The sequence below is a fragment of the Piliocolobus tephrosceles genome, chromosome 13 (assembly GCF_002776525.5).
Source record: "Piliocolobus tephrosceles isolate RC106 chromosome 13, ASM277652v3, whole genome shotgun sequence".
Lineage (NCBI taxonomy): Eukaryota > Metazoa > Chordata > Mammalia > Primates > Cercopithecidae > Piliocolobus > Piliocolobus tephrosceles.
The window spans coordinates 37,943,378-37,957,666 of record NC_045446.1 but is presented as its reverse complement, the minus strand read 5'-3'; the positions used below and the strand labels follow the sequence as shown (position 1 = coordinate 37,957,666).

Below are 14,289 nucleotides of genomic sequence, written 5' to 3'. Positions count from 1 at the left end.
CTTGCTCTGTCTCCCAGGCTGGACTGCAGTGGCGTGATCTCAGCTCACTGCAACCTCTGCCTTTCAGGCTCAAGCATTTCTCCTGCCTCAGCCTCCTGAGTAGCTGGGACTACAGGCGCGCACCACCACACCCAGCTAATTTTTGTATTTTTAGTAGAGATGGGGTTTCACCATGTTGGCCAGGCTGGTCTCAAAGTCCCAACCTCAGGCAATCCACCCACCTTGGCCTCCCAAAGTGCTGGGATTACAGGCGAGAGCTACCACGCCCGGCCTAATATGAGTGTTTTAATCATCTTTGAAGAGAAATCAAGTAAAATAATGTCAAATATACCAAGAGTACAGTTAAATAAAGCATGAGTAAGCATTTTGGTAATACATGTTCTCTTTTAAATGCAAAGCAGTTACATTCACTAAGTTTGCCGTTAGCGTGCAGAGTACCAGGTTCCTGTATTGGGCTGATTATTGCATGGGAATTTCCTGACTAATGCATCTTATTAATGGCTTTTTACAGTTAACCACTTTGAGCGGCCCCATGAGAATATTAATGCTGAGGCAGACTTAACTGCATGTGGTCAGTGTTTTACTGAGGATTGATATTTCTCATTATTCCAAATGAGAACCATGAAGGAAAAAATATTAATGGCTCTGTTGATTCAGAGAAGGACATTTCTACTAAGGCTCCCTAACAGGATGGGTATACATCATGAAAGAAATGTTATTTTTCCAGCCAGCCATTTGTCAAATCTTTATCCTTATATCCACTAGCCATGTAACTGTAGTATATTACTTAACCTCTCTGACCTTTAGTGATTTCACTAGTAAATTGGGATCAATGATCCATTCTTAGTAGGATTTGAAGTAAATAAAAAGGCATAACTTCATCATAGCTCCTAACACATCATGAGGATTCAGCAAATATTTTTCATTGCTTTATTCAGTCACTCACTAAGCTTATCTTTCACACTAAATTCTGCTGGGCCCAGAGAGATTTACACTAAACAGCTATTTCTTTTTTTTTTTTTTTTTTTTTTTTTGAGACGGAGTCTCGCTCTGTCGCCCGGGCTGGAGTGCAGTGGCCAGATCTCAGCTCACTGCAAGCTCCGCCTTCCGGGTTCATGCCATTCTCCTGCCTCAGCCTCCGGAGTAGCTGGGACTACAGGCGCCCGCCACCTTGCCCAGCTAGTTTTTTGTATTTTTTAGTAGAGATGGGGTTTCACAGTGTTAGCCAGGATGGTCTCGATCTCCTGACCTCGTGATCTGCCCGTCTCGGCCTCCCAAAGTGCTGGGATTACAGGCTTTAGCCACCGCACCCGGCCTAAACAGCTATTTCTATGATCACCAAAAGTGATTTTAGGCTGGGTATGGTGACTCCCGCCTTTGATACCAGCGCCTTGGGAGGCTGAGGTAGGAGGATTGCTTAAGCCCAGGAGTTTAAGACCAGCATCAGCAAAGTGGTGAGACCCCGTTTCTACAAAAAGAAAATAATTAGCCAAGCATGGTGGTACACGACTGTAGTCCCACCTACTCAGGAGGCTGAGATGGGAGTATCACTTGAGCACAGGAGTTGGAGTCTACAGTGAGCTATGATCACACCTCTGCACTCCAGCCTGGGCAACAGAGCAGGATTCTGCCTCAAAACAAAAAAAAAAAAAAAAAAAAAAAAAAAAAAATGTCAGGGGGACTTTTATGGCATAATGATGGCATAATGGATAAACAATAATTTTCTGAACTCTATTATTATACACTTTACCTGCCTTATCTCACTCACTTAATTCTCACAACAACCCTTTGAGTTAGGTACTATTAACAGCCCTTTTTTACAGATGAGGAAACTTATTCACCAAGAGAGAAAATAATTTGCCAAATGTCACATAGCTAGTCAATGGAGAACTGAGATTTCAACCCAGGAAACCTTGATCCCTAGCCTTCTCTTTTAATCACCACAGTAGGCACAAAGGCCTTAAGGTAAAAAGTGGTTAGTGATTTCCAAAGACACTAATTCTGTCAGATGTTAATAAGTTTCAGGCAGAAAGTACAAGGTGAAGATAAAGCTGCATGTTAAAATATATTTGGGTAATGATTAGTTAAAAAACTAATGGAGTCAGAAAGTTTTGATTCTTTTTGTTTTCTTCTTCATTTTTTATTGATATCTCATAGCCTTTAATTCTACTTTTCATAAAGCAGCTCACAGAGCCAGAGCATTATTCCATACACCCCCACACACTCACAAAATTATTCTAGAAAGTGTTGAACCTTGTAGCAGTGAATTTGAAATCTCAATGTGGCAATAATTTTATTTATTAATCTTGGAAGCCCCACTACCATTGCCTACTTTTTTCTTCTCAGTATGCTGGAAAATGACAAGGACACAGTAATCCACGTTAACAAGTGCCTGATGCTTAATTCTTCCCATGCCTATATGGCTATAAACTCAGGTAACTTAGAAATGAAATATTTAGGGCTCATTAAGACCAGCATAATTTGAGTCCAACCAACCCAAACACACATCTGTCTAATCTTGTCATGAAATCAACATTTTGCTAATGTTATAAAATGACTTCCTCAGGAATGGGTTCATATTAGAGTTTTGAAACATTTATTTGCTTTCTACAAACATAATAGTTTAGCTCAGTGGAATACTCATTGGTTTATTTCTTTGACTAGTTATGATCAAACAGTACATGGTGATTTTGCTTTCATTCTGTAACAATAGATAATATCCACTAATTCCCATTATTTTTTCTTAGTAGCATTTTATATGAAGATGGTGTAAGAAATAACTTTCTTCTAATATTCCTAACCCACTTAAGATTATAGAAATGAGGGAATTACACTGAAGGAACATATTTTTCAGTTATGACAGTCTCATAGTCACTGTAAATCTTGCCCGTTGTTTATCGAACACGTAAGATCCTCTTGCCTCCATTTTCAAAATATATTCAGAATCTGAGTACTGCTCACCACATTCACTGCTGCACCTGGGTCCATCTGCTGCCTTCTCTTGGTACACTGGTACGATAACTTCCTAACAGATCTCCCTGCTCAAAATCTTGCCACCTTATAGATGATTTTCCAAGCAGGAGTCACAGAAAGCTTTAATAAAAGGAAGATTAAATCCCATCATTTCTGTGCTCCTGTCTCTCCAGGGTTTCCTATTACATCTAAAATATAAACTCACTCTGGTATTCAGAGACCTTGCAGAACCTGGGTCTGGTCTCTCTAGGCCATTTCCTAATGCTTCCTTTTTCTCACGAGCTGCAGACAGCTCAACCATCTTATGTTCCTTGTTCACAATAAATATGTGCTTATCCTAGTGCTCTATACCGAAATAAGCCAGGTTCACATCAGACTTACTTTCTGTCTACTAATCTTGGATTTTTCTTCATAATACTTATTACCTAAAGTTATTTATTTAGGTTATTCACCCCAATTTTGTGTTTCCAGAAGACAGAAACTGTCAATCTTGCTGCCACCTTTAGCACCAGAATCAAGAATAGTACCTGACCCATAGTAGGTGCTTAAAGAATACTTTTAGGATTAGGACAGACAAATGGATGAAAGAGCATTCTCTCTCTCTCTCTCTCTCTCTCTCACACACACACACACACACACACACACACACAGACCCCTCTTTGGAGAATCTGCTGTAGAATCCACCCATTTTTTTGCTCTCTGTGATGTCATTTATCACTGTGAGTTTTCTCACTTGTTATGAGTTAGTGCTTTGTTAATTTCTCACTGAGGACCTGATCTAAATATTATTCTCTTTTGTATTTAAATTGTGATGATGGACCTCTATGTAGAGTACTTAAAGGCTTAAAACAAAACTGTTGTTAAACAGTAGAATTACCTTCTTTTTTTTTTTTTTTTGAGATGGTATTTTGCTCTTGTCGCCCAGGCTGCAGTAGTACAGTGGCATGATCTCGGCTCACTGCAACCTCTGCCTCAGGTTCAAGTGATTCTCCTGCCTCAGCCTCCCAAGTAGCTGGCATTACAGGTGCCTGCCACCACATCCGGCTAATTTTTTGTATTTTTAGTAGAGACATGGTTTTACCTTGTTGGGCAGGCTGGTCTCGAACTCCTGACCTCAGGCAATCTGCTCAGCTCAGCCTCCCAAAGTGCTGGGATAATGGTTAAATCATTAGTTAAATGATTAGCAAAATCATTATTTAACAGGAATGAGCCACTGCGCCCAGCCGTAGAATTACATTTCTAACATCAGTCTTACTGAAGTCTTCCCTAATGCATAGTCATTTAGATGCTACTTCCTTTCTTTTATAGCACTTTGGATGACTGTTCACTAGACAATAACTGTGATTTATGTCTGTCTTGCTCATATTGCTTAGTATAAGCTATCCACTCAATGCCATGGGTGGATGGGTGAGGATTGGAAGAGTACAGGGAAAGATGGTGAGTAGAAAACACTGGCACACTGATACAATGGAGAGCAGTTTGTCTGCAGGATTTGCTTCTCCGTGTTGTTCCTTGAGCACAGCTCTGCCAGCACCCTCGTTGCTACTGGCTAGTGGTAGTACTTTAGAACAATAGGGCTAGGGAGAAGTAGGCAACAATGGAACCCCAAATAATTAATAAGTCTGGGTTCTTGTTGTTTTTGTGTCCTAACCACAGAGCAAGCCATGTATGGACCATTCATGAATTTATTCTTCACAGAAAGCTTCTGTAGGATAATTTTTTAAATCACGAAATTTGTTGGTGGTCAAAAGCTCCAGTTTCAGGTACCAACACTGTCACTTACTACTTGGGTACACACCATCTTTGCCTGAGTTTTCTGATTTGAGAAATGGAGATATCAATATTAATTTCTTATAAACAGAGATTGAGCATAATTGTAGTGAAAGCTGTTGTGAGACTCAAATTAGACAATATTTATCAGAGATGACATATAAAACATAAATTATGAAAATAACCTTAGGTCATTATTATCATGTGCTCCCATATTATCACCTATTCTGATAATCCTGGAGCAAGCCATTATTAGCAAGGTACGGAAAGTTTGTACAGTTGCAAGTAAGTGAAGGCCGACTAATAATCTACTCACACATTGAAAATCCTCCAGGAAGTATAGCATCTATTTTCAGATGCTGAAACAATACAATGTAAGAGAGTAACAAAATAAAATGACATTATAGTAAAGAAGAATGACTGAGCTGGAATAATTTAGCTATTAAACTTTTACTCCCAGAGATAGCTGTAAGGTTTATGTTGTGATCATAATAGTCTGCTATGTTATCTTGGTCAGTTCCTTTAAGTTTTGAACTGATGCTGATATGCAAACAAAATTTAAAAGACAATGCATTCCCACTTGAGTCAGCATAAGTTTTCAACATAAAGTATACAATTGATGATTAGAAAACAGATTTATAGATTAAATTTTAAATTTTCTACTGGTGTACTCGGGGTAATTATGTTGTTTCTTATCTACTTAGGCTTTACAATGAAAGATATGACTTTTTTGGTAGTCCTAAATTACTTATTTTTTAAATAGTTGTCTCAATACTAAAATTGTGTATTGAAAGCAAACAAAAGGATGAAAAAATGTATTTATGTGTTTGAGTAACTGTGCATAGATTCTTGCATTTAATCCTTGGAACTATTTTATGGGAATATTTTATTATCCTAAAGTCTACGGTTAAAAAACTAACGGACCCACTGCACCCAGCTAACAAATGATAAAACCAAGATTTTAACTTTGATTTGTTGAAACCAATATTGATTCCCTTGCCACTATATCAGCCTTTGTTCTTCAACATATGAAGCAATTTTATTGAGCTTTGAGACTAGATTTTATGCATGTATGCCTTCCTATTATTCTGCTATTAGAGAACAGCAAGAGTTCTATTTGTCATAATCAGACTTACTGTAACTGCTACCACCTGTTCCAGAAAGCTGTTATCTTTGTTTTTTAGTGTGTGTGAAAATCTGTTTTACTTACTCTTTGATCTTTTTAGATTTTAAGACACTATCAATTATAGGAAGCATCATCAAATTAATAAGAGCTTTTAGGAAAAACAGGTTACTGCCATGGTTTCAGAAATGTTACAATGTGGGAGAAAGTCACCTTAAAAAGAGAAAATATGATATAATATTTGGTATTGTAATTTAGTGCTATTGCTTAAACATTTTTTTAATTTGAAATTTAATTCATGTTCTGGGCATGTGTGCAATAAATGTCTCATCACCACATGGGGAGGATTTCATAAAAATAAGGATCTATGCCCTTGAGAAAAACCAAAACACATTAGTAGGTTTCATTTGTGTTTCAGAAGATCTCACTGATGGAAGAATAATTAGCTTCATTAACCAAAATGCAATATGGCTCTCTCCATTGTTGCTCTCAGATGTTGACTGACACAAATACTAACTCTAAAAAGCTTTTTAAATTTTGCCGTTATGATACAAATAACTCCTAGCAAGAAAAAAAAATCTATGAGGGGGAGAGGACTACCACTACCTAGTTAAAATAGATAACACATTTTACATTTCCTTCGTACTATAGTTTTTCACTGTCCTTACATTTATATTGTTTTACAAAGTTACGTTCAGAAGGAAAATTATATTTCAAGTGAAATGTGTGAGAATAGCCTTAAACAGCTTTTTAACTTAAGATTATAGTTTAAGCATTTCTGTACATTGTCAGTCTGCAAAGCAATTTAATGGATGCAAAATATTCCCACATACAAGCATACCATTCATTTATTAGTTAACAATTGCTCCGAGATTACAATGCAATTAACAATGAACTAAATATCAGGATGTAGTGATGAACAAAACAGTCACTGCACTAATAGCATTTAGGAGGAGATAGATATAACATTTATATGTATAAATGTATACATTCAATGCCAGATGCTGATGTATATGTACATATATAGCATATATGTTTTATATGGGTGTTTTATCATTTGATTTCAGGTGCTGATAAAAATAATAAAAAAAAATAAAGCATTGTGCGCAGAGACACAACAATGGAGACTGTATTTTAGAAATAATGATCAAACAGTGATTCTCTGATGGGGTGACTAAGTTAACAGAACCGTGGCTAAAACAGAGATTGAGCATTATCTGCAGAGAGACAAGCAAGTGCAAAAACCCTTCAGTGAGAACATATTTTACATCAAATAACCTGGTGCAGCTGATCAGAGGGCATGAGGGTAGAGCTGTATGAGCTGGATACAGAATGATAGTGAGGGGTGAAACTGGCTGGGTTTCTGGGTAGGGTGGAGGCTTGAAGAACTTTTCTGTCTAGCTAAAGGATTGTAAACACACCAGTCAGCGCTCTGTGTCTAGCTAAAGGTTTGTAAACACACCAATTAGCACTCTGTAAAAATGGACCAATCAGCACTCTGTAAAATGGACCAATCAGCAGGATATGGGCGGGGCCAAATAAGGTAATAAAAGCTGGCCACTTGAGCCAGCACCGGCAACACGCTGGGGTCTCCTTCCACACTGTGAGAGCTTTGTTCTTTGGCTCTTCACAATAAATTCTGCTGCTGCTCCTTGCTCTTTGGGTCCGCACTACCTTTATGAGCTGTAACACTCACTGGGAAGGTTTGTGGCTTCGCTCCCGAAGTCAGTGAGAACACGAACCCACCAGGAGGAACAAACAGCTGCAGCCGCGCCTCCTTTAAGAGACCTAACGCTCATTGAGAAGGTCTGCGGCTTCACTCCTGAAGTCAAGCGAGACCACAAACCCACTGGAAGGAAGAAACTCTGGACACATATGAACACCTGAAGGAACAAACTCTGGACACACCATCTTTAAGAACTGTAACGTTCACCGCGAGTGTCCGTGGCTGCGTTCTTGAAGTCAGCGAGACCAAGAACTCACCAGAAGGAACCAATTCCGGACACAATAGTAAGGAGCTAGATGATGCATATGCCCAGTGGGCTATTGTATGGACTGTGGTTTTACCTGGAGCTGCAGAATTATTAGGAGGTTTGAGCAGAGATTTAATGTGAAATATCTTGGGTTTTTAAAAGGGTCACCCTGGCTACCATGTGGTAGGAGCAAAAGAGGAAACAGGGAGATTGTTTTGGAGAATCAAATGAGCTTCTGTTTGAGAGATGTGATGGCTTTAACTATAATCACATGTTGATAAATGATCAGCTTCGAGCTGTAATTTAAAGATAGTTTAGACAGGATTTGGGCATTTAAATCCAGTTAGTCATTCAATAAACATTTATTGAATGGCAGCTATGTGCCAGACCCTGTTCTAGGTGTTAAGGTGAAAGCAGTCAATAAACAAGACAAAAAAAGTGGGAAAAATGTAAACACACACACGTGTATATATGTAAAGGCCAGGCTCACAAAAAATACCTTAGTGAGGGGAACAAATAATGAACAAAGACAAATAAGTGAAAACACATTGCATATTAGTGGTATGTGCTAAAGAGTGATATGTGTTAAAGAGGTAATGCTTCATGCTAAGTCACCAGAATTTGGTGAAAGATCTGATGTAGGGTACAAGAGAAAATGAGGAATCAAGATTACTCCTAGGGTTTTAGCCTGTGTAACTAGAATTAAACTTGTTTCTTAAGATGGCAATAGTTTCTACGTTTTATTATTCGTAGGCTTAGAGGGACATTCCTGCTAACACAGATTTATTTTAGATTATAATTTTAGAATGCATTTCCAGTTGTGCTCTGTTTTGCTCTTAAAACATATTGATGGATGCGCCTCCACGACCCAGACACTTCCCACCAGTCTTCACTTTCAGTGTAGAGATCAAATTTCAACATGAGACCTGGACTAAACAAACCATATCCAAGCCATAGCAATATGGTTGTATATCATTCATCGGGACAATGATTTAAAATTATCTGTGTACTCTAATATTATTTTTCTTAGTTCATTTACTTGAATTTTTGTGCTTCAGTTATATATTTCTTTTTTTATTTTTATTTTGTTAATACGCATTTATTGAAAAATTTTATTTCTTTCCAGCTTTTAGGTTTAAGAGGTATATGTGCAGGTTTGTTACAGGGGTAAATTGCGTGTCATGGAGGTTTGGTGTACAGATAGTTTTGTCACCCAGATATTATGCTGACTTTGCTAATATACCAAGAAAGAAAGAGAGAAAGAGAGAGAGAGAGAAGGGGAAGGAGGGCAGGCAGAAGAAAAGAAAACACAAATGTGAAGGAATTTAGAAGAGAAAATGATTAGCCTCCAGTCAGCGCACTAGGACAGGGGAAAAAAAAATCTGAAAAAACTTAATGAATATGGTGGTATTTGGCAAATGTTCAAAACTGAGTTAGCTTTCCTCCAGCAAGATGATGCTATGTATTTCTTTTCCAGAAATAGATGAGTTATATGAATTAAAGAAAAAAAGTGGTTGGGCACGGTGGATCACGCCTGTAATCCCAGCACTTTGGGAGGACGAGGCAGGCGGATCATGAGGTCAGGAGATGGAGCCCATCCTGGCTAACACAGTGAAACCCCATCTCTACTAAAAATACAAAACCTTAGCTGGGCGTGGTGGCAGGGGCCCCTAGTCCCAGCTACTTGGGAGGCTGAGGCAGGAGAATGGCGTGAACCCGGGAGGCAGAGCTTGCAGTGAGCCGAGATCGCGCCACTGCACTCCAGCCTGGGCGACAGAGTGAGACTGCATCCCAAAATAAATAAATAAACAAACATATAAATAAATAAATAAATAAATAAATAAATAAATAAATAAATAAATAAAAATTCTCTGCCTAGAAAACGAAATTGTGAGTGGAATAGGAGCAGGAAATGAGTAATGAACTTCTAGAGGTTTAATTTCTTGTGTTCCATGGAAAATAAAATAATGTAAATTGTGATTTTATCTTTTATAAGCATTAAATTCATAATTCAATAATTTTAGAGTTTAGAGGAACCTTAGAGACTTAGGAAAAGGAAATTGCATGCTGAGGAAGTGGCAGATTTAGAATGAGAAATGACATCTTGTGATCCACAAGCCAGTGCCTGCTCCCCAGCAGCACATGCCATTTGCGGATTGCTGTTTGACCAAACCAGGATTTCTTCCTTCTCTAATAACCAATGGGGAAAAAGATGTAGAGACAGAGAGAGCGCGCGAGAGCAACCGAGCCAGCGAGCGAGAGCGCACGCGGGGAAAAGGAAGGAAAGGGAAGAGAAAGGATTGGAAAGGAAATAAAAACACTAAACACTCTATGCCTTCCAAACTGGCAGTCAGTGGTAGGGTTTTGGTAGCTGCTCCAATAATATAATTCCAAAATTTCAGTTTCTTTCTGGCTTATGTAACAGTTCAATGCGAATCCAGATTTTGCATTTTAAAATTTTCTGTGTTGATCATTCTTCCTCCAGTTTACCTGTGTGTCTAACTGCCTCACTCTTTGTGTCATTGCTCAAATATTACTGTTTTCTTTAGTAAAATGACACCCCCCACTCCTTTCACACCTTCATCCTTCCTGTCTACAGTATTTTTCTCAAATGCACTGACCACAAGACCTACTTAATATTTTACTTATTTTAAAATTTCTTCTCTTACTTGAATGTTCTATGAAGGCAGAATTGTGTTTGCTACTCTAATGTCAACTTGTAAAAGAGTATCTTGCATATCAAGAGTTGTTTAATAAACAAAAGTTGAATGAATAAAATGTAACTTACCTAAATCTGGGGGAATACTATGTTCACAAGCATCGGCTTTGGAGTCAGATCAGAGTTTGTTTCAGTTTTAGATGTGCCTCTTACTAGTTTAGTGACTTTGGCATGTTCCATTTCTGCTTATTATTAGATATAGGAAGAAATTATACCCACTTTTAAAGTTGTCCTCAGAATGAAAGGAAATAATACAGGTAAAGTTTCTGGCTTATTGCATGCACGTAGCAAATGTTAACCATCAATGAGTGTCAGGTATGGTTAATAGGTCTAAGTGTAACCACTAAAAGCTTAGAGCTTCTTAATGTATCTGGCTATTAACTGCATCCTAAGACATAATATGACCTATACAATTTTAGTTTATACCACTATGAACCTGATACTATTAGCTGCCCATGATGTAACATATTGTGTTTTAATAGCTTTTAACCATTATTTATAAAGGAATGGATATACTATAAACAAAATTGTTTTTCTTCTGTACAGTAAGTTAATTGACTGAAATCTTGAAAGCACTTGAGTTTTCCATGTCAAAATTCATGTTTAATAGATATCAACTGATCTAAAATAACTCTAAGATGTTTTGATATCTTTGAAAAGACTAAATGTATAGCAATCTGTTTTTGAGTTTGAAGATATATTTATATCATATGGAACACAAATTTGGAGAAGTGTGTCAAGACTTTTTGGTCATGCAGCCACCATAGAGATTTCCTATTTTATACTATTTTACATTGATTACAGCTTATTCATTGTTCATATACATCCTTATATGTAACTGATATTATAGTTTTTGTTTGTTTCTTTGTTTTTGCTATTCCACTAGTAACCATTTTTCAGTGTTCTCTGTTCTTTCCTGGTAGTTGTTTCAATCCCCTGATTTATATTTCTTGAAATGTTTATTAACATATTTTCTTGTAAATACAACACATTTACAAGAAAAAACAACCCCATCAAAAAGTGGGCAAAGGATATGAACAGACACTTCGCAAAAGAAGAGATTTATACAGCCAACAGACACATGAAAAAATGCTCATCATCACTTGCCATCAGAGAAATGCAAATCAAAACCACAATGAGATACCATCTCACACCAGTTAGAATGGCTATCATTAAAAAGTCAGGAAACAACAGGTGCTGGAGAGGATGTGGAGAAATAGGAACACTTTTACACTGTCGTTGGGACTGTAAACTAGTTCAACCACTGTGGAAGATGGTGTGGCGATTCCTCAAGGATCTAGAACTAGAAATACCATTTGACCCAGCCATCCTATTACTGGGGATATACCCAAAGGATTATAAGTCATGCTGCTATAAAGACACATGCACATGTATGTTTATTGTGGCACCATTCACAATAGCAAAGACTTGGAACCAAGCCAAATGTCCATCAATGACAGACTGGATTAAGAAAATGTGGCACATATACACCATGGAATACTATGCAGCCATAAAAAAGGATGAGTTCGTGTCCTTTGTAGGGACATGGATGCAGCTGGATACCATCATTCTCAGCAAACTATTGCAAGGACAAAAAACCAGACACTGCATGTTCTCACTCATAGGTGGGAACTGAACAATGGGAACACTTGGTCACAGGAAGGGAACATCACACACCATGGCCTATTGAGGGGTCGGTGGAGGGGGCAGGGATAGCATTAGAAAATATATCTAATGTAAATGACGAGTTAATGGGTGCAGCACACCAACATGGCACATGTTTACATATGTAACAAACCTGCATGTTGTGCACATGTACCCTAGAATATAAAGTATAATAAAAAGTGAAAAGATATAGTCTGCTCTCATAATCAAACAAAAAAACATATTTTCTACTGTTTCTCAGACTTTTTACACTCTTCAAATGTTTCCAGCTTTTAAGAAAACAAACTCTCAAAATCAATGCAGTTTTTAATTAAGCAAATAATGCTTATACAGTTCTTACAAATGCCACTATCTTCAAGTTCAAAACAAATATGATTTTTTTGTGGGTCTAATTTTATTTAAAAAAATTTGAAGTACAATCAATAGCACAGATGCGTTTAATTCTTCTGAAAGTCACTGTCAGTGTCAGCATTAATAAATAACAGGCAAGCTTTCATGTGACTACTTTTATGTGCTTGTTTGTTGAATGTATGGATTATTTGAAAATTATGCCACACAAATTTTATATATTTTCTAGTGTGTGTGTATGTGTAGGTATGTATGTATATGTGTGTGTGTATATATATGTGTGTGTATATATATATTTAGCCTAGATATATATATCTAGGCTAAACCTTGGGAAACATGAAAGAGGAGAGATCAGTACATTTAATGAAAAAAGAGGAAAGAAAAATGATAGAAATAGATATAACTTTCTCTTTCTCTTTTATAGCCCTAGGAAAAGATAAGGATTACACGGATGAATCAGAACATGCTACTTACGACCGATCTCGTCTCATTAATGACTTTGTTATCAAAGATAAATCTGAATTCAAGACAAAATTATCTAAGGTAATGAGAACTAAACTTTATCAATAAGTCATTTTTAGAGCATAATTTTTAAAACCTTTCAATATGCGTCTACATGTTTGGTTTTTGCTGGAGACTATACAAGAATATACATGTTAATATGCACCATTAAGAACTCAGAAGTTATATAGAGATATTAATTCATATTTATCATATTGATTCATATTTCTCAATGTTTAAAACACTTAATCTGAAATGTAAAATTATTCATTAATAGTCTCTTTAGGGCTTTATTTCTTTGTCTTTCTTAGCATGAGTTAATGAGAACATGGATTTTAGTATCACATCAACCTGGATTTTAGTATCACATCAACCAAGATTTAAGTTCCATTTCCACTACCCAGTTGTAATAACTTGATAAGACTAATTAAACTCACTGAGAATTGTTTTTTCATCTTGGAATATGCTCCTGGTTGTCTGCTTGACAAGATTATTTGAAGACAAAGTGAGATAACCATGTAGGTGTCTGGCACATAGCAAAAAATTGAGAATATCTTATTGAAATTATAGTTCACCAATACAAATATGAGGTAGAGTTCAATTTTAAAAGCTCTTGGTTCCAACAATCCTGCCATTCCTCAAACAAAATGCTTTCATGGACTCTTCAAAACATGGGAGTGTTCCCGTCAGATACCAAAGACAAAATGGAATGCTACTGCTTTTCATCATTGCAAATGGAACTGATCCATATTTCCCTTTTGATGATTTTCACAACAAATCCTGGTTCAGGATAAGCTCATTTTTTAATTTATTTATTTTTTTCATTTTTTTGTATTGATGAAAAAGGAAATGCCTTTGTAAAAAAGATAGTTGGACATTAAGTGCAGGTTAACACAGGAATGACTTAGGTTTCAATTTTCACTGCATGGCTAATAATCACAAGAAATACAGTTTTCTCTGTGATATTTGATTCTGTATTTCTTGGATTACTTTTGCAAATATCTTTATTAGTCACCCACCAATGTGTTAGTAAATAAATATGGCAGAGACTAAATATTACTATCATAAGTGAGACCAAACTAATACATAGATGCAGGGATAATTGTGCCAAATTTCTTTATTCTTATTTGGTTGAATTAAATTGGGTCACTATTATGGGCCAATAATTAAGTTATCTTTGCACATAAGGTGTTTATCTTTCCATGGTTACTAAATCT

The 14,289-nt window shown here is 36.8% G+C and overlaps 1 protein-coding gene across 2 annotated transcripts in view; it reads left to right on the top strand.

The window, feature by feature from the left end:
- Positions 1 to 14,289, top strand: part of ANO3 (anoctamin 3) — a 474,227-nt gene that overhangs the window by 251,154 nt on the left and 208,784 nt on the right. For both annotated transcript variants that reach the window (XM_026454059.1, XM_023230338.2), the window contains one exon: positions 12,996 to 13,114. In XM_026454059.1, coding sequence (XP_026309844.1) covers positions 12,996 to 13,114 — 119 coding nt within the window. The remainder of the gene's footprint in view (positions 1 to 12,995; positions 13,115 to 14,289) is intronic.